Source organism: Lethenteron reissneri, chromosome 70, assembly GCF_015708825.2.
Source record: "Lethenteron reissneri isolate LAM-NWPU_2019-01 chromosome 70, ASM1570882v1, whole genome shotgun sequence".
Taxonomy (NCBI): domain Eukaryota; kingdom Metazoa; phylum Chordata; class Hyperoartia; order Petromyzontiformes; family Petromyzontidae; genus Lethenteron; species Lethenteron reissneri.
In genome coordinates, this window is record NC_083848.1 from 4,012,878 (window position 1) to 4,038,836 (window position 25,959).

At 47.0% G+C, this 25,959-nt stretch overlaps 1 protein-coding gene across 1 annotated transcript; it reads left to right on the forward strand.

Moving 5' to 3' along the window:
• LOC133360896 (B-cell receptor CD22-like) lies at window positions 1-24,798 on the forward strand. Its single transcript, XM_061579766.1, has 12 exons — window positions 1-80; window positions 511-852; window positions 1,289-1,657; window positions 2,789-3,070; window positions 18,340-18,666; window positions 19,156-19,440; window positions 19,562-19,828; window positions 20,021-20,119; window positions 22,362-22,567; window positions 22,777-22,894; window positions 23,081-23,184; window positions 23,464-24,798. The coding sequence occupies exons 1-12, from the start codon at window positions 17-19 to the stop codon at window positions 23,623-23,625; spliced, it is 2,625 nt and encodes an 874-aa protein (XP_061435750.1). The 5' UTR covers window positions 1-16; the 3' UTR covers window positions 23,626-24,798.
• Window positions 24,799-25,959: the final 1,161 nt, after the last annotated feature.

A 25,959-nucleotide genomic window follows, 5' to 3' on the forward strand; every position in this document is an offset into this window, starting at 1 on the left:
TGTCTGTGTTGCAGGCATGATGGGAGTGTTCCAGACCAGCCTCCTCCTGTGTCTTCTCAGTGGAAGCCTCCATCTGAACGGTGACTCCTCACTAATCTCTTTTGCTCACACACTCCCCCATCTCTCAATATACCTCTCTTCACATCTTCTCAAACCTCTTCCTCTACTCCTCTTTCTCTCCATCTGTTCCCCATCTCCGCTCTCACCATGACGTGGCAGACTCCTCTGCCTCCAGTGCATGAGGAGTTGTCCTGGGTGTCCCCTAAGCCCCAGTGCTCTTCTCTCAACACGGAGCCACCTCATGAGGGCATCTCTCACTCGCTCGGAGGCATTCCACCGCTACTCGTGTGTACGTGGGACGTGTGTCCACTCGTCACGAGGACTCTGTGTGCACGTGATCACGCACCTCCTATTAGCACAGTTGCCTACTTACTACGCGACAGATGTTCAACACACATCACTGTGATGCGACTTCATGTCTCGTGTGCGCCTTGTGTCTTGTGCTCTCAGAGGCTGCAGACAACGCTTGGGGAGTAAACTATGGGCTGATGGAGGTGACTGCAACAGAGGGAGCAGAGGTGGAACTCCCCTGCACTTTCTGGTTCCCCTCAGGACAAGGACCCGTTGTACGACAATGGTGGCTGAGAGATGGAAAAAAAGCCACAGCAGATAACATCGTCTACAGCTACACGCCAACACAGGTGGCTGTGAGCTACATAGAGCGGACCTCCTTGAGCTGCGCTCTCAAGATCAAGAATGTCGCAGTCTCAGATGCCACCACCTACTACTTCAGATTTGAGTTGGAGACCGAGGGATACACTGGGACACCAGGAGTTCAGCTTCGTGTGAAATGTACGACTACAGCTGCAGGATAAAATATATTAAGCTCACATGAGCTCTCTTGTTTAAATCCTTTTTTTATTTTATTCATGAACATTTCGTGACTTGCTTACCGTTTCTCTATTTTATACTCCTATAATTTGCCATTGTTTGCCATTGTAAGTTGGTGACCTGCCCCTAATTGACATTTGTCTAAAAGATCTTCATAGCTCATCGGATTCCTCCACTCTAAATAGTGAATCTGATTCTGATATTCAGGGGAAGGAGTAATCAGTGGGATGTATTCGGCGCTTCAATGGCGCGACATTTCCAAGTGCCCCACGTAGTTTCCTGAATGCGACTGTGGTCGCTGATGCCGGAATCCACGGCCACTGGGTCCTGCAGGGGCAGACGCGGTACAGGAGAAGTTCACCGCCATGTGTACGGTCACTGTGTGCGTCTCTCACAGGCGGTGCTGGGTTGACTGCTGACTTTGCGAGCTACAGGCCCTCGGTGGCGGTGCGGGAGGGAGACCGGGTGCTTCTGCCCTGCGCCTTCTGCTTCTCGTGGAGTCGCAGTGACCACGGCGTGAAGGGCTTCTGGCTCATTAACGATGCCTTTGACGAGACAAAGACAGAGAACATCGTCTACAGCTCAGTGAGCAACACCAGCCCCATAGATGGGTACAGGGGGAGAGTGGCGCTGGTGGGGAATCTGAGGTCGGGGAGCTGCTCCCTGGAGATCAGAGACGTGAGGATGGGAGACTCGAAGACATATTTCTTCCGCGCTATCATCGATCTAACTAAGTTCAGTGACGGTGCAGGCATTGCAATAACAGGTACAGAACCTTTCATGACTCTTTTTCTAACACTAAACAACTTAAGAGGCATTACACCGTCAATGGTCAACAAATGAAAACTCGTGTTTATGTCTAGAGGCGAATGTGGGCGATGCGAGATCCGTCCGCAGTTGAACATTGTTCTGCCACTCGGAAAGTTCGCGTTGTGTGAGCTCCACAGTCTGTACCCTGCCCCTCGCCTCCTCTCTCACCTCCAGGAGATTGGGTCAGAATGTCTAAGCCCACGGAATTAAAAAGTTAATCACCAAATTGTAGGTCAAAGTGAACTTGTATTGAACCCTGTGTTTTAAAAGCAGATGGCGGGTATACATTGTTCTTTACAAACCCTCTTTACACTCATTAACCCCAATGAGCCGTCAAGGTACAGAGGTAAACCTCTCATCTGGAAACACTGAGACGAGTGAACATTTTCAAAGTGCATCCAAAAGGGCCTCTTCCACGTGGCCGACTGCAGCCCCGCCCACCACGCCCCACGTGGTGCAGACCACGTGGGGCTGAACACGGCCGCGTGCTGAGCCCTGCCTCCAGTCACTGTCGATCCCCACCGCCCTGCCAGACCAGACGCCTTCACCACCACGAGCTCAGGGTTCGTGGATGTGCCGCTGCGTCTTGGGCAGAGCGCGAGGCTGAGCTCACAGGGCTGGCCCTACCGATACGTGGGGCCGTGGGGCCCCAGTGCTGAGCTCTCTGTGCACACTCGCTGCCAGGAGGTGGCAGTACTGCTATGGAATCCTGAATCTATCTGTGCGGAGCTATGAGTGTTTGACCCACGTACGTACGATTCTCTCTCACTTGCCAAAATATCATTCGTGGAGTTAGCCAAACATCTCAATGTGAGGGTCCAATTATAAAAGTATTGTGACTCAGGGAGGCTTTCCTAGCTAAATAGAGGATAGTATTATTACTGGCCCGTCCCTGTGAGTCCAGTGTGAGCAATCATCATATAGAGCTGTGACTTTTGATTAATTTATACTTCATCATAACCATCATAGTAGTTATGATGGGGTATTATAACCATGATACCGTACCTCCGATTAGTACGGTTGGCTACGTATGGTGCAAAGGAAGTTCAACATACATGGTTATTGTTGTAACATCTTTTTGTTTCAGTCTTTAACAGGTCATTCACTCCCAAGACTGAGGGAAGCAAGAGACTGATCAAGAAAGTGGGGACACGAGCCACTCTGAACTGCAGAACCACGAGCTCCCAGCAAGCAGTCAACTTTCAGTGGTGGAAGTACAGATCAGACGGTCAGTACGAGAGGTTGTCCGAGAGCAGCAGGCATCTGATCTTGGAAGCTGTGGCTGTAAAAGACGTGGGCTGGTACGAATGTGATGCGTGGAGCTCAACAACAAACAGCGAAGATTCATGGACGGAGCTGCAGGTTTTCTGTAAGTGATCACTCCCCAGCGTAGTGACACGTGACATTGAAGTTACTCTGTCCACAAACTACGAACGCTGTCACCAACTAACACACAGGGGGTATCCAATTACCCTGAGCTAGAGTTGGGTTGAAGGTTCCCTGTGATTCATGGAATTCGTGCAGAATTGAGCGGTGAGGCCACTGCTCAGAGGAAGCCGGGGAGAGGCGCCCTGGTGCAGAGCACCGAGTGGTTACTGTGTGTGTTGTGTGATTACTGTGTGTTGTGTGATTACTGTGTGTGTTGTGTGATTACTGTGTGTTGTGTGATTACTGTGTGATGTGTGATTACTGTGTGTTGTGTGATTACTGTGTGTGTTGTGTGATTACTGTGTGTTGTGTGATTACTGTGTGTGTTGTGTGATTACTGTGTGTTGTGTGATTACTGTGTGATGTGTGATTACGGTGTGTTGTGTGATTACTGTGTGTGATGTGATTACTGTGTGTGTTGTGTGATTACTGTGTGTGATGTGTGATTACTGTGTGTGATGTGTGGTTACTGTGTGTGATGTGTGATTACTGTGTGTGATGTGTGATTACTGTGTGATGTGTGATTACTGTGTGTGTTGTGTGATTACTGTGTGATGTGTGATTACTGTGTGTGATGTGTGATTACTGTGTGTGTTGTGTGATTACTGTGTGATGTGTGATTACTGTGTGTGATGTGTGATTATTGTGTGTTGTGTGATTACTGTGTGTGCTGTGTGATTACTGTGTGTGATGTGTGATTACTGTGTGTGTGGTGTGATTACTGTGTGTGATGTGTGATTACTGTGTGTGATGTGTGATTACTGTGTGTGATGTGTGATTACTGTGTGTGATGTGTGATTACTGTGTGTGATGTGTGATTACTGTGTGTGATGTGTGATTACTGTGTGTTGTGTGATTACTGTGTGTGACGTGTGATTACTGTGTGTGATGTGTGATTACTGTGTGTGCTGTGTGATTACTGTGTGTGATGTGTGATTAATGTGTGTGTCGTGTGATTACTGTGTGTGATCTGTGATTACTGTGTGTGATGTGTGATTACTGTGTGTGATGTGTGATTACTGTGTGTGATGTGTGATTACTGTGTGTTGTGTGGTTACTGTGTGTGTTGTGTGATTACTGTGTGTTGTGTGATTACTGTGTGTGTTGTGTGATTACTGTGTGTTGTGTGATTACTGTGTGATGTGTGATTACTGTGTGTTGTGTGATTACTGTGTGTGTTGTGTGATTACTGTGTGTTGTGTGATTACTGTGTGTGTTGTGTGATTACTGTGTGTTGTGTGATTACTGTGTGATGTGTGATTACGGTGTGTTGTGTGATTACTGTGTGTGATGTGATTACTGTGTGTGTTGTGTGATTACTGTGTGTGATGTGTGATTACTGTGTGTGATGTGTGGTTACTGTGTGTGATGTGTGATTACTGTGTGTGATGTGTGATTACTGTGTGATGTGTGATTACTGTGTGTGTTGTGTGATTACTGTGTGATGTGTGATTACTGTGTGTGATGTGTGATTACTGTGTGTGTTGTGTGATTACTGTGTGATGTGTGATTACTGTGTGTGATGTGTGATTATTGTGTGTTGTGTGATTACTGTGTGTGCTGTGTGATTACTGTGTGTGATGTGTGATTACTGTGTGTGTGGTGTGATTACTGTGTGTGATGTGTGATTACTGTGTGTGATGTGTGATTACTGTGTGTGATGTGTGATTACTGTGTGTGATGTGTGATTACTGTGTGTGATGTGTGATTACTGTGTGTGATGTGTGATTACTGTGTGTTGTGTGATTACTGTGTGTGACGTGTGATTACTGTGTGTGATGTGTGATTACTGTGTGTGCTGTGTGATTACTGTGTGTGATGTGTGATTACTGTGTGTGTCGTGTGATTACTGTGTGTGATCTGTGATTACTGTGTGTGATGTGTGATTACTGTGTGTGATGTGTGATTACTGTGTGTGATGTGTGATTACTGTGTGTGATGTGTGATTACTGTGTGTGTTGTGTGATTACTGTGTGTGATGAGTGATTACTGTGTGTGATGTGTGATTACTGTGTGTGCTGTGTGATTACTGTGTGTGTTGTGTGCTTACTGTGTGTGTTGTGTGATTACTGTGTGTTGTGTGATTACTGTGTGTGTTGTGTGATTACTGTGTGTTGTGTGATTACTGTGTGATGTGTGATTACTGTGTGTTGTGTGATTACTGTGTGTGTTGTGTGATTACTGTGTGTTGTGTGATTACTGTGTGTGTTGTGTGATTACTGTGTGTTGTGTGATTACTGTGTGATGTGTGATTACGGTGTGTTGTGTGATTACTGTGTGTGATGTGATTACTGTGTGTGTTGTGTGATTACTGTGTGTGATGTGTGATTACTGTGTGTGATGTGTGGTTACTGTGTGTGATGTGTGATTACTGTGTGTGATGTGTGATTACTGTGTGATGTGTGATTACTGTGTGTGTTGTGTGATTACTGTGTGATGTGTGATTACTGTGTGTGATGTGTGATTACTGTGTGTGTTGTGTGATTACTGTGTGATGTGTGATTACTGTGTGTGATGTGTGATTATTGTGTGTTGTGTGATTACTGTGTGTGCTGTGTGATTACTGTGTGTGATGTGTGATTACTGTGTGTGTGGTGTGATTACTGTGTGTGATGTGTGATTACTGTGTGTGATGTGTGATTACTGTGTGTGATGTGTGATTACTGTGTGTGAGTGTGTGATTACTGTGTGTGATGTGTGATTACTGTGTGTGATGTGTGATTACTGTGGTGTTGTGTGATTACTGTGTGTGACGTGTGATACTGTGTGTGATGTGTGATTACTGTGTGTGCTGTGTGATTACTGTGTGTGATGTGTGATTAATGTGTGTGTCGTGTGATTACTGTGTGTGATCTGTGATTACTGTGTGTGATGTGTGATTACTGTGTGTGATGTGTGATTACTGTGTGTGATGTGTGATTACTGTGTGTTGTGTGGTTACTGTGGTGTTGTGTGATTACTGTGTGTTGTGTGATTACTGTGTGTGTTGTGTGATTACTGTGTGTGTGATTACTGTGTGATTGTGTGATACTGTGTGTTGTGTGATTACTGTGTGTGTTGTGTGATACTGTGTGTTGTGTGATTACTGTGTGTGTTGTGTGATTACTGTGTGTTGTGTGATTACTGTGTGATGTGTGATTACGGTGTGTTGTGTGATTACTGTGTGTGATGTGATTACTGTGTGTGTTGTGTGATTACTGTGTGTTGTGTGATTACTGTGTGTGATGTGTGGTTACTGTGTGTGATGTGTGATTACTGTGTGTGATGTGTGATTACTGTGTGATGTGTGATTACTGTGTGTGTTGTGTGATTACTGTGTGATGTGTGATTACTGTGTGTGATGTGTGATTACTGTGTGTGTTGTGTGATTACTGTGTGATGTGTGATTACTGTGTGTGATGTGTGATTATTGTGTGTTGTGTGATTACTGTGTGTGCTGTGTGATTACTGTGTGTGATGTGTGATTACTGTGTGTGTGGTGTGATTACTGTGTGTGATGTGTGATTACTGTGTGTGATGTGTGATTACTGTGTGGATGTGTGATTACTGTGTGTGATGTGTGATTACTGTGTGTGATGTGTGATTACTGTGTGTTGTGTGATTACTGTGTGTGACGTGTGATTACTGTGTGTGATGTGTGATTACTGTGTGTGCTGTGTGATTACTGTGTGTGATGTGTGATTACTGTGTGTGTCGTGTGATTACTGTGTGTGATCTGTGATTACTGTGTGTGATGTGTGATTACTGTGTGTGATGTGTGATTACTGTGTGTGATGTGTGATTACTGTGTGTGATGTGTGATTACTGTGTGTGTTGTGTGATTACTGTGTGTGATGAGTGATTACTGTGTGTGATGTGTGATTACTGTGTGTGCTGTGTGATTACTGTGTGTGTTGTGTGCTTACTGTGTGTGTTGTGTGATTACTGTGTGTGTTGTGTGATTACTGTGTGTGATGTGTGATTACTGTGTGTGCTGTGTGATTACTGTGTGTGATGTGTGATTACTGTGTGTGATGTGTGATTACTGTGTGTTGTGTGATTACTGTGTGTGATGTGTGATTACTGTGTGTGATGTGTGATTACTGTGTGTGATTGTGTGATTACTGTGTGTGATGTGTGATTACTGTTGTGTGCTGTGTGATTACTGTGTGTGATGTGTGATTACCTGTGTGTGATGTGTGATTTACTGTGTTGTGTGTGATTACTGTGTGTGGTGATACTGTGTGATGTGGTTACTGTGTGTGATGTGTGATTACTGTGTGTGACTGTGTGATTACTGTGTGATGTGTGATTACTGTGTGTGTTGTGTGATTACTGGTGTGATGTGGATTACTGTGTGTGATGTGTGATTACTGGTGTGTGTTGTGTGATACTGTGTGATGTGTGATTACTGTGTGTGATGTGTGATTATTGTGTGTTGTGTGAGTACTGTGTGTGCTGTGTGATTACTGTGTGTGATGTGTGATTACTGTGTGTGTGGTGTGATTACTGTGTGTGATGTGTGATTACTGTGTGTGATGTGTGATTACTGTGTGTGATGTGTGATTACTGTGTGATGTTGTGTGATGTGGTACTGTGTGTGATTGTGTGATTACTGTGTGTGATGTGTGATTACTGTGTGTGATGTGTGATTACTGTGTGTTGTGTGATTACTGTGGTGACTTGTGATTACTGTGTGTGATGTGTGATTACTGTGTGTGCTGTGTGATTACTGTGTGTGATGTGTGATTACCTGTGTGTGTCGTGTGATTACTGTGTGTGATCTGTGATTACTGTGTGTGATGTGTGATTACTGTGTGTGATGTGTGATTACTGTGTGTGATGTGTGATTACTGTGTGTGATGTGTGATTACTGTGTTTGTTGTGTGATTACTGGTGTGATGAGTGAGTACTGTGTGTGATGTGTGATTACTGTGTGTGCTGTGTGATACTGTGTGTGTTGTGGCTTACGTGTGTGTTGTGTGATTACTGTGTGTGTTGTGTGATTACTGTGTGTGATGTGTGATTACTGTGTGTGCTGTGTGATTACTGTGTGTGATGTGTGATTACTGTGTGTGATGTGTGATTACTGTGTGTTGTGTGATTACTGTGTGTGATGTGTGATTACTGTGTGTGATGTGTGATTACTGTGTGTGTTGTGTGATTACTGTGTGTGATGTGTGATTACTGTGTGTGCTGTGTGATTACTGTGTGTGATGTGTGATTACTGTGTGTGATGTGTGATTACTGTGTGTTGTGTGATTACTGTGTGTGATGTGTGATTACTGTGTGTGTTGTGTGATTACTGTGTGTGATGTGTGATTACTGTGTGTGTTGTGTGATTACTGTGTGTGTTGTGTGATTACTGTGTGTGATGTGTGATTACTGTGTGTGATGTGTGATTACTGTGTGTGTTGTGTGATTACTGTGTGTGATGTGTGATTACTGTGTGTGATGTGTGATTACTGTGTGTGATGTGTGATTACTGTGTGTGATGTGTGATTACTGTGTGTGATGTGTGATTACTGTGTGTGTTGTGTGATTACTGTGTGTGATGTGTGATTACTGTGTGTGATTACTGTGTGTGATGTGTGATTACTGTGTGTGTTGTGTGATTACTGTGTGTGATGTGTGATTACTGTGTGTGTTGTGTGATTACTGTGTGTGTTGTGTGATTTCTGTGTGTGTTGTGTGATTACTGTGTGTGATGTGTGATTACTGTGTGTGTGGTGTGATTACTGTGCGTGATGTGTGATTACTGTGTGTAATGTGTGATTACTGTGTGTGTTGTGTGATTACTGTGTGTGATGTGTGATTACTGTGTGTGTGGTGTGATTACTGTGTGTGATGAGTGATTACTGTGTGTTGTGTGATTACTGTGTGTGATGTGTGATTACTGTGTGTGATGTGTGATTACTGTGTGTGATGTGTGATTACTGTGTGTGATGTGTGATTACTGTGTGTTGTGTGATTACTGTGTGTGATGTGTGATTACTGTGTGTGATGTGTGATTACTGTGTGTGCTGTGTGATTACTGTGTGTGCTGTGTGATTACTGTGTGTGTTGTGTGATTACTGTGTGTGATGTGTGATTACTGTGTGTGATGTGTGATTACTGTGTGTGATGTGTGATTACTGTGTGTTGTGTGATTACTGTGTGTGATGTGTGATTACTGTGTGTGCTGTGTGATTACTGTGTGTGATGTGTGATTACTGTGTGTTGTGTGATTACTGTGTGTGATGTGTGATTACTGTGTGTGTTGTGTGATTACTGTGTGTGTTGTGTGATTATTGTGTGTGATGTGTGATTACTGTGTGTGTGGTGTGATTACTGTGTGTGATGTGTGATTACTGTGTGTGCTGTGTGATTACTGTGTGTGTTGTGTGATTACTGTGTGTGATGTGTGATTAAATTGTGTGATGTGTGATTACTGTGTGTGATGTGTGATTACTGTGTGTTGTGTGATTACTGTGTGTGATGTGTGATTACTGTGTGTGCTGTGTGATTACTGTGTGTTGTGTGATTACTGTGTGTAATGTGTGATTACTGTGTGTGTTGTGTGATTACTGTGTGTGTTGTGTGATTACTGTGTGTGATGTGTGATTACTGTGTGTGTGGTGTGATTACTGTGTGTGATGTGTGATTACTGTGTGTGTGGTGTGATTACTGTGTGTGATGAGTGATTACTGTGTGTGATGTGTGATTACTGTGTGTGCTGTGTGATTACTGTGTGTGTTGTGTGCTTACTGTGTGTGTTGTGTGATTACTGTGTGTGTTGTGTGATTACTGTGTGTGATGTGTGATTACTGTGTGTGCTGTGTGATTACTGTGTGTGATGTGTGATTACTGTGTGTGATGTGTGATTACCGTGTGTTGTGTGATTACTGTGTGTGATGTGTGATTACCGTGTGTGATGTGTGATTACTGTGTGTGTTGTGTGATTACTGTGTGTGATGTGTGATTACTGTGTGTGCTGTGTGATTACTGTGTGTGATGTGTGATTACTGTGTGTGATGTGTGATTACTGTGTGTTGTGTGATTACTGTGTGTGATGTGTGATTACTGTGTGTGTTGTGTGATTACTGTGTGTGATGTGTGATTACTATGTGTGTTGTGTGATTACTGTGTGTGTTGTGTGATTACTGTGTGTGATGTGTGATTACTGTGTGTGATGTGTGATTACTGTGTGTGTTGTGTGATTACTGTGTGTGATGTGTGATTACTGTGTGTGATGTGTGATTACTGTGTGTGATGTGTGATTACTGTGTGTGATGTGTGATTACTGTGTGTGTTGTGTGATTACTGTGTGTGATGTGTGATTACTGTGTGTGATGTGTGATTACTGTGTGTGATGTGTGATTACTGTGTGTGCTGTGTGATTACTGTGTGTTGTGTGATTACTGTGTGTGTTGTGTGATTACTGTGTGTGTTGTGTGATTACTGTGTGTGTTGTGTGATTACTGTGTGATGTGTGATTACTGTGTGTGATGAGTGATTACTGTGTGATGTGTGATTACTGTGTGTGATGTGTGATTACTGTGTGTGGTGTGTGATTACTGTGTGTGTTGTGTGATTACTGTGTGTGTTGTGTGATTACTGTGTGTGTTGTGTGATTACTGTGTGTGATGAGTGATTACTGTGTGATGTGTGATTACTGTGTGTGATGTGTGATTACTGTGTGTGTGGTGTGATTACTGTGTGTGATGTGTGATTACTGTGTGTGTGGTGTGATTACTGTGTGTGATGAGTGATTACTGTGTGTGATGTGTGATTACTGTGTGTGCTGTGTGATTACTGTGTGTGTTGTGTGCTTACTGTGTGTGTTGTGTGATTACTGTGTGTGTTGTGTGATTACTGTGTGTGATGTGTGATTACTGTGTGTGCTGTGTGATTACTGTGTGTGATGTGTGATTACTGTGTGTTGTGTGATTACTGTGTGTGATGTGTGATTACTGTGTGTGATGTGTGATTACTGTGTGTGTTGTGTGATTACTGTGTGTGATGTGTGATTACTGTGTGTGCTGTGTGATTACTGTGTGTGATGTGTGATTACTGTGTGTGATGTGTGATTACTGTGTGTTGTGTGATTACTGTGTGTGATGTGTGATTACTGTGCGTGATGTGTGATTACTGTGTGTGTTGTGTGATTACTGTGTGTGATGTGTGATTACTGTGTGTGATGTGTGATTACTGTGGTGTTGTGATTACTGTGTGTGATGTGTGATTACTGTGTGTGATGTGTGATTACTGTGTGTGATGTGTGATTACTGTGTGTGATGTGTGATTACTGTGTGTGTTGTGTGATTACTGTGTGTGATGTGTGATTACTGTGTGTGATGTGTGATTACTGTGAGTGATGTGTGATTACTGTGTGTGTTGTGTGATTACTGTGTGTGTTGTGTGATTACTGTGTGTGATGTGTGATTATTGTGTGTTTTGTGTGATTACTGTGTGTGATGTGTGATTACTGTGAGTGATGTGTGATTACTGTGTGTGATGTGTGATTACTGTGTGTGATGTGTGATTACTGTGTGTGTTGTGTGATTACTGTGTGTGTTGTGTGATTACTGTGTGTTGTGTCATTACTGTGTGTGATGTGTGCTTACTGTGTGTGATGTGTGATTATTGTGTGTGATGTGTGATTACTGTGTGTGATGTGTGATTACTGTGGTGCTGTGTGATTACTGTGTGTGCTGTGTGATTACTGTGTGTGATGTGTGATTACTGTGCGTGATGTGTGATTACTGTGTGTGATGTGTGATTACTGTGTGTGCTGTGTGATTACTGTGTGTGCTGTGTGATTACTGTGTGTGATGTGTGATTACTGTGCGTGATGTGTGATTACTGTGTGTGATGTGTGATTACTGTGTGTGATGTGTGATTACTGTGTGTGATGTGTGATTACTGTGTGTGATGTGTGATTACTGTGTGTGTTGTGTGATTACTGTGTGTGATGTGTGATTACTGTGTGTGATGTGTGATTATTGTGTGTTTTGTGTGATTACTGTGTGTGATGTGTGATTACTGTGAGTGATGTGTGATTACTGTGTGTGATGTGTGATTACTGTGTGTGTTGTGTGATTACTGTGTGTGTTGTGTGATTACTGTGTGTTGTGTCATTACTGTGTGTGATGTGTGCTTACTGTGTGTGATGTGTGATTACTGTGTGTGATGTGTGATTACTGTGTGTGATGTGTGATTACTGTGTGTGCTGTGTGATTACTGTGTGTGCTGTGTGATTACTGTGTGTGATGTGTGATTACTGTGCGTGATGTGTGATTACTGTGTGTGGTGTGATTACTGTGTGTGATGTGTGATTACCGTGTTTGTTGTGTGATTACTGTGTGTGTGGTGTGATTACTGTGTGTGATGTGTGATTACTGTGTGTGTGGTGTGATTACTGTGTGTGATGAGTGATTACTGTGTGTGATGTGTGATTACTGTGTGATGTGTGATTACTGTGTGTGATGTGTGATTACTGTGTGTGTTGTGTGATTACTGTGTGTGATGTGTGGTTACTGTGTGTGATGTGTGAGTACTCTCTGTGCTGTGTGATTACTGTGTGTGTTGTGTGATTACTGTGTGTGTTGTGTGATTACTGTGTGATGTGTGATTACTGTGTGTGATGTGTGATTACTGTGTGATGTGTGATTACTGTGTGTGATGTGTGATTACTGTGTGTGTTGTGTGATTACTGTGTGTGATGTGTGATTCTGTGTGTGATGTGTGATTACTGTGTGTGTTGTGTGATTACTGTGTGTGTTGTGTGATTACTGTGTGTGTTGTGTGATTACTGTGTGTGTTGTGTGATTACTGTGTGTGATGTGTGATTACTGTGTGATGTGTGATTACTGTGTGATGTGTGATTACTGTGTGTGATGTGTGATTACTGTGTGTGTTGTGTGATTACTGTGTGTGATGTGTGATTCTGTGTGTGATGTGTGATTACTGTGTGTGTTGTGTGATTACTGTGTGTGTTGTGTGATTACTGTGTGTGATGTGTGATTACTGTGTGATGTGTGATTACTGTGTGTGTTGTGTGATTACTGTGTGTGATGTGTGATTACTGTGTGTGATGTGTGATTACTCTCTGTGCTGTGTGATTACTGTGTGTAATGTGTGAATACTGTGTGTGATGAGTGATTACTGTGTGTGATGTGTGATTACTGTGTGTGCTGTGTGATTACTGTGTGTGTTGTGTGATTACTGTGTGTGTTGTGTGATTACTTTGTGCGCTGTGTGATTACTGTGTGTGCTGTGATGTGAGGTTCGGTTGTTTACCCAGTTTGTACACCAGTAACAAAATAACAGGCATGTATCTTCTTGGTTCTTTCGGTAAAGTCACGTAGAAGGGAAGTAATAAAATAATAAAAATAAAACATAATAAAACAATTCTCACGACGTTTCGGCCACAACGCAAGCAGCCGTCCTCAGGTGAAAACCAGGTCCGTCGAGGCGACAGAGTCTGAATGAAACAGCACACGGGCTTAGAGCATATATATAAGCTGGGCGCATTGACAAAGGAATTTGCATATCAACAGGAATTTAGCATATTTATGGGAAATGCAGGAATGTAATTAGTACTGCATATGCATGTGCATTATGCAGGATTAACAGCATCAAAGGGAGCTGCAGTTACTGCTGCTGCAGCAGTTGCTGCTGCTGCAGTTGCTGCTGCTGCTGCAGTTGCTGCTGCTGCTGCAGTTGCTGCTGCTGCTGCACTTGCTGCTGCTGCTGCACTTGCTGCTGCTGCTGCACTTGCTGCTGCTGCTGCTGCACTTGCTGCTGCTGCTGCACTTGCTGCTGCTGCTGCAGTTGCTGCCTTATCCATTTTAATATAACACTATGTATTATTCTACCCACCCTAATGTGTATCATACTGCTATATGTTTACTGTACAATTACGACACCATACATTACTCTGCACACTGCACCATGCCAGTGAGTGGAACGCGGTCTGAAAGTCACCGTTACCGTGAACACAATCAGTTAAGATCCGAAATGGTTTATTACGTCCTTCCAATGATTGCTAAGCCAGAATCCATCTTCTCGGTTGAAATTGTCTCTGTGTTTGTATATGTGGATCGCCTCATGAACGAATCTCTCATGATAGCCAGATGGCTTGCAGAGAACCTCTGTCTTGGAGAAGTCAATGTCATGTGAGCCCACTGAATTGTAACAGTGATCTGCCACGGCTGAGGTGTTTGTCCTACCGTGTTTCAGGTCTGCCTTATGTTCACGGATGCGGTCCGAGACATGTCGTTTGGTTTCTCCAATGTAACTGCTACCACAGAGGCAACTTAGTTTGTAGACGCCAGGGTACTGTATGTCTGGAACCACATCTTTTACAGATGGGACCAGATCACGGATTTTATGTACTGTGTTGAATCGGACCTGGATCTTGTGTTTAATCAGGATTTTGGAGATCTTTTTTGTGACCCCAGCAATGTAGGGTAAGGTGATGGTCTTGAAAGGCTCCTCAACAGGATCCTTCTTGATGGTTGGAGTGATGGCTTTGCGGATTGTGTAGTCGGAGTATCCATTAGCCTTAAGAGCTTGGCGTACGTGTTTGAGTTCACTGGAAATGTGTTCATGGTCGGAGATGCATTGGGCTCTATGATATAGAGTCTTGATGAGGGAATTCTTCTGGGATGGATGGTGGTGGGAATCCGGTTTTAGATAAGCATCCGTGTGGGTGGCTTTCCTGTAGACAGAGTGGCTCATTGAACCATCAGGTCTCCTTTTGATTAGGACATCCAAAAAGGGTAGCTTGCCATCATTTTCGACTTCCATGGTGAATCTGATGGCTGGGTGTATGGAATTGATGTGGTCGAGAAATTGGTCTAGAGCAGGTCGGCCATGTGGCCAGATGACAAAAGTGTCGTCTACGTACCTCTTCCATAAGGTCGGGCGTAGAGTGGCAGTCTGGATGGCGTCCGTCTCAAATTTCTCCATGAAGATGTTGGCTACAACCGGAGATAGGGGGGAGCCCATTGGGGTGCCCTCAATTTGCTTGTAGAAGGTTCCATTCCAGGTGAAGTATGTATTGGTTAAGCAGTGTCTCACCAGGGGGGGTACCCCAGCATTCAGTCCTTGATGAACCAAGTCTTCAATGATTGCGATGGTGTCAGGCACAGGCACCTTGGTGAACAAGGAAACCACATCAAAACTGACAAGCAGGTCGTCTGGGGACAGGGCAATCCCCTTGATTGTCGATACCAGGTCAGTAGAGTTTAGTACTGCAGAGGTGGTTTTTCCAGTGAAAGGCCGTAGGATTTCGGACAAAAAACGAGCCAGTTTGTAAGTGGGGGAGTTGATAGTAGAGACAATGGGACGAAGAGGTGTATCTTCTTTATGTATCTTTGGCAAGCCGTACAATCTTGGTGGCCTGGCTGCAGAAGGTTTCAACGAGAACTGTTTGGTCTGATCAATTAATGCGGTTGAAGCAGAAATGATGTTGTTGGTTTTGGAGACGAGGCTGTTGGTAGGGTCTCTTTTTATTTTTGTATAGCTGCCATCGTTGAGTAGTTCTTGAATTTTGTTGTTGTATTCTATTTTGTCCATGATGACAGTGGCATTGCCTTTGTCGGCTGAGAGGATGACAATGTCATCCCTCTTTTTTAATTGAGCTAATTCAAAACGCTCATCTTTGCTAATGTTGCTAGCTGGCATCTTAGCAACATTAGCAAAGATGAGCGTTTTGAATTAGCTCAATTAAAAAAGAGGGATGACATTGTCATCCTCTCAGCCGACAAAGGCAATGCCACTGTCATCATGGACAAAATAGAATACAACAACAAAATTCAAGAACTACTCAACGATGGCAGCTATACAAAAATAAAAAGAGACCCTACCAACAGCCTCGTCTCCAAAACCAACAACATCATTTCTGCTTCAACCGCATTAATTGATCAGACCAAACAGTTCTCGTTGAAACCTTCTGCAGCCAGGCCACCAAGATTGTACGGCTTGCCAAAGATACATAAAGAAGATACACCTCTTCGTCCCATTGTCTCTACTATCAACTCCCCCACTTACAAACTGGCTCGTTTTTTGTCCGAAATCCTACGGCCTTTCACTGGAAAAACCACCTCTGCAGTACTAAACTCTACTGACCTGGTATCGACAATCAAGGGGATTGCCCTGTCCCCAGACGACCTGCTTGTCAGTTTTGATGTGGTTTCCTTGTTCACCAAGGTGCCTGTGCCTGACACCATCGCAATCATTGAAGACTTGGTTCATCAAGGACTGAATGCTGGGGTACCCCCCCTGGTGAGACACTGCTTAACCAATACATACTTCACCTGGAATGGAACCTTCTACAAGCAAATTGAGGGCACCCCAATGGGCTCCCCCCTATCTCCGGTTGTAGCCAACATCTTCATGGAGAAATTTGAGACGGACGCCATCCAGACTGCCACTCTACGCCCGACCTTATGGAAGAGGTACGTAGACGACACTTTTGTCATCTGGCCACATGGCCGACCTGCTCTAGACCAATTTCTCGACCACATCAATTCCATACACCCAGCCATCAGATTCACCATGGAAGTCGAAAATGATGGCAAGCTACCCTTTTTGGATGTCCTAATCAAAAGGAGACCTGATGGTTCAATGAGCCACTCTGTCTACAGGAAAGCCACCCACACGGATGCTTATCTAAAACCGGATTTCCACCACCATCCATCCCAGAAGAATTCCCTCATCAAGACTCTATATCATAGAGCCCAATGCATCTCCGACCATGAACACATTTCCAGTGAACTCAAACACGTACGCCAAGCTCTTAAGGCTAATGGTTACTCCGACTACACAATCCGCAAAGACATCACTCCAACCATCAAGAAGGATCCTGTTGAGGAGCCTTTCAAGACCATCACCTTACCCTACATTGCTGGGGTCACAAAAAGATCTCCAAAATCCTGATTAAACACAAGATCCAGGTCCGATTCAACACAGTACATAAAATCCGTGATCTGGTCCCGTCCGTAAAAGATGTGGTTCCAGACATACAGTACCCTGGCGTCTACAAACTAAGTTTCCTCTGTGGTAGCAGTTACATTGGAGAAACCAAACGACATGTCTCGGACCGCATCCGTGAACATAAGGCAGACCTGAAACACGGTAGGACAAACACCTCAGCCGTGGCAGATCACTGTTACAATTCAGTGTGCTCACATGACATTGACTTCTCCAAGACAGAGGTTCTCTGCAAGCCATCTGGCTATCATGAGAGATTCGTTCATGAGGCGATCCACATATACAAACACAGAGACAATTTCAACCGAGAAGATGGATTCTGGCTTAGCAATCATTGGAAGGACGTAATAAACCATTTCGGATCTTAACTGATTGTGTTCACGTTAACGGTGACTTTCAGACCGCGTTCCACTCACTGGCATGGTGCAGTGTGCAGAGTAATGTATGGTGTCGTAATTGTACAGTAAACATATAGCAGTATGATACACATTAGGGTGGGTAGAATAATACATAGTGTTATATTAAAATGGATAAGGCAGCAACTGCAGCAGCAGCAGCAAGTGCAGCAGCAGCAAGTGCAGCAGCAGCAGCAAGTGCAGCAGCAGCAGCAAGTGCAGCAGCAGCAGCAACTGCAGCAGCAGCAGCAACTGCAGCAGCAGCAGAAACTGCAGCAGCAGAAACTGCTGCAGCAGCAGTAACTGCAGCTCCCTTTGATGCTGTTAATCCTGCATAATGCACATGCATATGCAGTACTAATTACATTCCTGCATTTCCCATAAATATGCTAAATTCCTGTTGATATGCAAATTCCTTTGTCAATGCGCCCAGCTTATATATATGCTCTAAGCCCGTGTGCTGTTTCATTCAGACTCTGTCGCCTCGACGGACCTGGTTTTCACCTGAGGACGGCTGCTTGCGTTGTGGCCGAAACGTCGTGAGAATTGTTTTATTATGTTTTATTTTTATTATTTTATTACTTCCCTTCTACGTGACTTTACCGAAAGAACCAAGAAGATGAATCCCTGCAGTCACGAAAGCTTTAAATCGAAATTTAACAGGCATATATATTTATTTAAATTCCAGTATTTTTGTAATCTTTAGGATAATGTATTTTTTTATTGGTAGTGGAGAGATCCTTGCTCCAAGTATGTACAATTGCCTCCGTGCATATTGGGTGATGTTCTGGACTGTCAATAACACTCTACCTGCCCATGTCAACTCATGTCAGTAACCTATGCCCCTCGTGTTCAGCCTTTCTACGGGCCCAGTCAGTGCTCCGTGCCACCGTGCTGGCCACCCTGGGCTGCAGCGTGGACACCGTGGTCCCCATGGACTCTGTCACCATCCGCTGGGTCTTGGACGACGTCGTCAAGTGGACAAACTCAAGTGGACAAACTCAGTTTAACACGTGGACAAACTCAACCTCCCGGAGTCAATCTCCAGACGGGACGTTTACCGTGACGAACCGGCTCAGCTTCACCCCATCAGCCGAGGACAATGGAAGGAAATGTCGCTGTGAGGCTTCGGGAGGCGACCTGGCCTCAACGATGGTCCAAAAATTCATCCTGGACGTGAAGTGTGAGTGTCCAGCAGTGGTTATTGCCCTTGTGTTTAGATCGGTGTACAGACTGTAACCACTGTGTCGTGCTATGGGTGGCACAGTAATTGCTGGCTTTGTGTGAGGCCCTCCAGTGAGTGTAAGCCACTTAATTACTTTACGTGAGATAACAGGCGATCATCGCTGCTTCCTGTGAAATAAACTGAATGGTGGTCTTTAGTTTGCACACAGGGCCAGGTGACATGAGATGCAAAGCTCCTCAGTGCCAGCACAGGACAACCCTGCTGGGCAGACGGTAAATGCTGTGAGTCTGGCAGATAGAGCCTTGACAGATGACCCTGTCTGTAAGGTTACCAACCCCCACTCACTGAGCCCTGTGTGGCTGCACAAGGGAGTAGTGAGAGGCTCCCTCTCCTCTCCCATCCACTTGTCAAGACGTCTTCTGCTTAGGGCTCAGGGTGCTTGTCTTGCCTTTGTTGCTATGAACGCATCTCACGCTTTGTTGACAGACGCCCCGGTGAACACAACGGCATCTGTTCATTCTGCTCCTCGTCTCCCGAGGGTGGAGTCTGGTGACGACGTCACCTTGAAGTGCCTCGCCCACGGTAACCCGAATTTTACGTCGTTCAGCTGGAGCAGGGAGCCACCAAGCGGCCGCCAGCTCCTCCATAATCACACAGATGGCGCCTGGCTTCTGAAGAACGTCACGGCGGAGGACTCGGGGCGCTACGTCTGCGTGGCGTCTAATAGCGAGGGCCCCGGGACTCCCGCTCACCTCGACCTGGACGTGCAGTGTGAGTCACAGCAGCAGAACCTCGCCACGCACGCAACTCTCACCCAGCAGCATGATCCTGTGTCAGTGCGCGATGAACGAACGAGTGAATGAGTGACTGGCGGATCCTTCTCTGTTGACAGATGCACCGGTGGTGGTGAACGTGTCTCAAGATGAGACGTGTGGGGGTGGAGGTGACCTGTGCCTCCGATGTGAGGTGAAGGCAAATCCTCGTGCCAACATCACCTGGAGGCACGTGGGGAGCGATGCATCTCAATGGATCAAGACCCAGGATGGGGATGGAACCATGACCCGGAGCTCCGTGGTCATGAAGCGATCACAGGAGCTGAATGTGACCTGTGTGGCGACAAACGAAGTCGGCGAGACTGAGGCCATGTTTCACATTCAAGGTGCTCAAACCGGAATTCACTCATTCTATTTCATTCATTGCTTCACTTATTCATTTATTTACTTGCTCAGCGTTTTACTCATTCAGGGTTTCAGCCATTCAGGTTTTCTTCTCATTCACGTGCGTTGTGAGGTTATTGCTTACAAAACGAGAGCAGCAATAATAATGACGGACAATGTGTGGTTTGTGTCAGGGCCGGTGTCTGCATCCTGGGCCCTGCACGTGGCGACCGGTGTGGGGGTCGCCCTCCTCCTGCTGCTGCTTCTCTCCGCGCTCTGCTGGCGAGGAGGAGGTGGTGTTGTGCAACACCCAGCTGCGCGCGCCTTTCTGCGAACGATAACTGAGAACTTCCTCGGCGTGAAGTGGGATGGGGGCAGCTCTCTAATGCAGGCGTCACACACAGACAGTGGGGATTGGACATGAGCGGTGTGACGCACACAGTGGGGAGTGAACACGAGCTGTGTGACGCAGGCAGTGGGGAGTGGACATGCGCGGTGTGACGCACACAGTGGGGAGTGGACACGAGCGGGGGGAGTGGACACGAGCGGTGTGACGCACACAGTGGGGAGTGAACACGAGCTGTGTGACGCACACAGTGGGGAGTGGACACGAGCGGTGTGACGCACACAGTTGGGAGTGGACACGAGCGGTGTGACGCACACAGTGGGGAGTGGACACGAGCGGTGTGACGCACACAGTGGGGAGTGGACACGAGCGGTGTGACGCACACAGTGGGGAGTGGACACGAGCGGTGTGACGCACACAGTTGGGAGTGGACACGAGCGGTGTGACGCAGGCAGTGGGGAGTGGACACGAGCTGTGTGACGCACACAGTGGGGAGTGGACACGAGCGGTGTGACGCACACAGTGGGGAGTGGACACGAGCGGTGTGACGCAGGCAGTGGGGAGTGGACACGAGCGGTGTGACGCACACAGTTGGGAGTGGACACGAGCTGTGTGACGCACACAGTTGGGAGTGGACACGAGCGGTGTGACGCACACAGTGGGGAGTGGACACGAGCTGTGTGACGCACACAGTGGGGAGTGGACACGAGCTGTGTGACGCACACAGTGGGGAGTGGACACGAGCGGTGTGACGCACACAGTTGGGAGTGGACACGAGCGGTGTGACGCAGGCAGTGGGGAGTGGACACGAGCGGTGTGACGCACACAGTGGGGAGTGGACACGAGCGGTGTGACGCAGGCAGTGGGGAGTGGACACGAGCGGTGTGACGCACACAGTTGGGAGTGGACACGAGCGGTGTGACGCAGGCAGTGGGGAGTGGACACGCGCGGTGTGACGCACACAGTGGGGAGTGGACACGAGCGGTGTGACGCACACAGTGGGGAGTGGACACGAGCTGTGTGACGCACACAGTGGGGAGTGGACACGAGCGGTGTGACGCACACAGTTGGGAGTGGACACGAGCGGTGTGACGCACACAGTGGGGAGTGGACACGAGCTGTGTGACGCACACAGTGGGGAGTGGACACGAGCGGTGTGACGCACACAGTTGGGAGTGGACACGAGCGGTGTGACGCAGGCAGTGGGGAGTGGACACGAGCGGTGTGACGCACACAGTGGGGAGTGGACACGAGCTGTGTGACGCACACAGTGGGGAGTGGACACGAGCGGTGTGACGCACACAGTGGGGAGTGGACACGAGCGGTGTGACGCAGGCAGTGGGGAGTGGACACGAGCGGTGTAACGCAGGCAGTGGGGAGTGGACACGAGCGGTGTGACGCACACAGTTGGGAGTGGACACGAGCGGTGTGACGCAGGCAGTGGGGAGTGGACACGAGCGGTGTGACGCACACAGTGGGGAGTGGACACGAGCGGTGTGACGCACACAGTGGGGAGTGGACACGAGCTGTGTGACGCACACAGTTGGGAGTGGACACGAGCTGTGTGACGCACACAGTGGGGAGTGGACACGAGCGGTGTGACGCAGGCAGTGGGGAGTGGACACGAGCTGTGTGACGCACACAGTGGGGAGTGGACACGAGCGGTGTGACGCAGGCAGTGGGGAGTGGACACGAGCGGTGTGATGCAGACAGTGGGGAGCGTGTGACAATCATGGTGTAAACCGCTGTAGGATTAAAATTTCTCTGCTCCATGACCCCAGTGGCTGCCTGCAGGCCTCTTCAGGATCCCAGCCTTAAGCCTCAGGTCATGAGGCCCTTTTGCTGGCCAGTGAGGGGGGCCAGGGGGCAGGGTGGGGCATGCTCACGATGCTGCAAAGGCTAATGGTGACCTTTGACCTATGTGTTTTGACCCTTGCAGTTCCGGCATGGGGACATTGTAGAACACTTTCGCAGCATGCCACTCGTTGGCACGGTGATGGCCGTTAGAGTCATCCCCAGTGATATAGGACCAATTAGATCTCTGTTCAATAACAATGTTCAACACGTGTACGTGGGTTACTGTGTCAATGTGTTTAGCCACGATGGCTCTGTGAGGCCTGGGTGTGAGAGTCTCCCTCGCTAGATTAGAGCATTTCTGATGTCACTCACGCTGACATGTCCCACCCCAGTGCTGGCCGCCATGATGAAACGTCGCAAGGCGGAGCCAGCTGCTCTCTTTCAACTCGGAGACCACATGGGGCCTGATGGAGGAGCAATGGAGGCTCACGAGAGGGTGGCACAGCCCAGCGCGGATGGATCGGCAGGAGATGGAGCCCTGTCCATGGCAGTCTCCCAGTTGCCACTCTACTGCAATCTGCGGAGGGAGCTGGACCCGGTACAGAAACAATGAGCAGATTTATTTTCATAAAAAAGGCAGGAGGGCATTCACCTTCAAAGTAGGGGGTTGAGCCTGATCAGGATTACAGGTGTTTGAGGGAAGGGAGTTGTACTCTGAGGATTTGGACATAGTCACAATATAAGTGTTGAATAAGATGACGATGTGAATGTTGATTCCATGTTTCGTGCTCTGCATCCCGGTGACAGGGCCCCTGCTCTCAGCCACACCCCCGTATACATCTCCCTGGTGACTCAGCGGGGCCCTCAGTCCCAAATGCCAACACTGACTGCCTGTACAGCGTCGTGGGCATGGCCGCCCAGGCTGGTGAGGGGCCTCACGGCACACTGTGAGCACGTTTACCCGGTTCCCAACACCACACTCCACACACGCTCTACCCACCATCCACAGCACACACACCACGCATACTCCCAGTGCCGGCTGTCAGGATTAGGGCCTAAAGGCTGCAGGCTATGGCTGTGCATCTGACGTGCGTGGTGATTCTCTCAACAGAGGAACCTCAGCCCGGGGCCCTGTACAGCGAAGTGAACCGCAAGCGAGCCACGCCAGGGCCCACAAGCGAGGAGGCCACCCTCTACAGCACGGTGCGCCCGACGGTGAGCCCTGCTCCAGCCCTCGGCTCCCACTGGGTCCCTGATACCGGTCATGTCTGGTACCCGCTCGTCCAATGCCCGCTCCTCCAATCCAGTCCGTGTCTCTGACAAGATCCTAACCCTCGTGTATCCTGAAATGAACTCATCCTTAAACTTGACAAATGTAGTGTGAATTGAAATCTGTAAAGTTGTATTGCTTTCCACGACTCCGTGTGTGCTGTTGGACACCACAGCCATGTTCCCGTGCGAGCACTGCATGTGCCTGCGCTGTGTGGTGAGCAGGGCGCTGGTGGCCACCGCGGTCCATCCGCTAGCGCCAGCGGTGCTACAGTTGGAGAGGGAGGGGGGGCGGCGACCGCTGGCGGCGTTGAAGATGCGGATGAGCAGACGGATACGCTGGTGTACGCCAGCCTGGATTTTGGCGCAACCTCGGGTCTCCCTTGAGGGAATCGAAAATCAAAAGCTGCTTCTGCGGCATTGTCATGCTGCACAAGTCATGGAGATGGCATGACTCTGGCGGAGCCAATGACTGGAGTTAACCCACACCTCATGTGCTCACCTTGAAATATAATGGGATAACTTTATTGAGCATGTCTGGTTAAATTCTAGAATACGTACTGCCCTTATCACAGCCATCTGCTCGTGGGTTTCAACAGCAAATAAATTTGCTGTGCTCTTTATCACGAAGTAAAATGCCCACCAGAGGGATCTAGTATCAGAATCTTAATTTATCCTGGAGAAATCCGATGAGCTATGAAGCCCTTTTTCAAAAGTTATCCAGTAGCCTACAGGATTGTGTTGGTGGCGTGCGCATAGCTCAGTTAGGGCCACTACTGATTGGCTCGTGTGGGCTGTGAGGCTGGGCAGCCGGATCAGAGATCCCAGACTGCTAACCAACTTGGATGAGAATACGTTTATTGTTTATTTACTTGTCAGACAGTTATCTTAAATTTAGAAGAAATTAAATCGTATATTTTGAGTGTGGCATCATTTTGTGAAAACAAAAGTCATACAAAGAGTGGGTTTGTTGCTCTTGTGCGTGCGGCCAGGGGACTCACACCTACACTTTTCCGACTGTCGGGGATAATGTGGAACCAATGATTTATTGTGTAAAACGCATTGGGCGATGGAGGTCCTCAGCATGGGCCTGGGTGGCTCTTTGGGGGTTTATTTAGCCACGGGTTAACGAGTTGAAAGGGGAAGTGTATTGGCTTCTTTTGATAGGATTTGCTGCCTGTTTATTGGACAACTGTTCCATTCACGAATAGGATCGACTGTACTGTAAAATGCAGTTTTTAGTTGAAAAAAAATATTAAAGTTTTATAGATATTAGGTAAAGGGTTAAATGTAAAAAGACTGTTTTATTTGCTTGGGGAATGAGGCACTTTGGTGGCTCTAGCAACATCAAACAGCGGCTCCGAAGCTTCAGCAACAGTAGATGCAGAAATGGGTGCAGTTGCATGAGTGTGGCATCAGGTTCTGGATGTTCACCAATTCAGACGATTGATCACGTGTCAAAAAGTGTCCAGTTGTGTGCTTTCGTGTCATTTCGGTGGAAGTATCCCAAATCAAAAGTATTGTATCAATGTTTTTTACGAGAATAAACTGATTTTGCAACAATGACACAACGATTGTGAGCACCACACCCGTGCATCCCAGCGGTTGTGAGGCTGTGGAGCGGCGCTCAGTTCCCCGGCCTTCGCACCACATTGCAGTTGTTTTTGTTGAACCCCGCGTCCTTCGTGAGAGCCACGTCCATGCTGGGATGATCCGGGCTCCCCGTTGACCTGGACGCGGTGACGTGGGGCGTCCCTAGTGGAGCCTCCGCGGATCCGGTAGTTATCAGCAGCTCGTTGTGTAAAGGAAGTGAACTTTGTTCTTGAGCTCTGCACACGCACGCGTTTCGTGTTTGCTTCCAAGAGGCTCCGCGAATTCTGTTATCGTACGTGGGGCAAGAAACTCAACACGTCCATCAATAATGCTGATTCGAAGGGAAACTGTATGTATTATCTATTTAATGCTTTTAAGATTTTGTATAGATTGTATTTGCTCTCTTGCACCACTGTCAAGGCAGTGTCATTAAATATTGTGCTTAACATTGTGCACTAAACTTGTGGACTCGAGTCTTCTCCTCGGAGAGGGGGACTTGGCCGATCGCGACCGAATCGCGCTTGGGAAGATGCTCATGGCGACATCTCGGGCACCCGCGCTGATCTCACGACCGAGATGTGGATGGCAAACTCAGTGTAACGCCTCTCCAAGCCGTTCCAATTGTGGGGGGAGCCTTTCCCGTTATTGGGAATGTCTGACAATCTGCAAATAAATAACACGAATTTATGAAATGGGACCTCATGGTTTGTGCCAGGGTTTCACAAATTCCCCACATCAGGTGCATTTTTTGGACAACATTCCAAGGCAGTAGCAGCCACGAGAGGCCCTCCAGTGTGACTATTACACACAGGAGGGCCAAGCCCGGGGGGCTCTTGTGTAAGAGCCCATTGAGGAGATCCGTTTGACCCTTTCTGGTTCACAGGATCATGGCGTGACCTAATCACCATCTCATGAAATAAAAGTTTATGCTTTGATTTCATGCAAGATGGCACCACGCGAGCTGGCTGCCGTCCGAGTTGCTCCAGCATTGTGTATCCTCCTTTCCATCAAGCTTAGTTATCCAGGACCCCATCTCTCTTCTTCCTGCTCTTCCCCAGTATTTATTTACCCGTTTCGTTTTAATCTTCTTCTGTTTATCACTTTTTATTACTTTCTCGGCCGCACGGA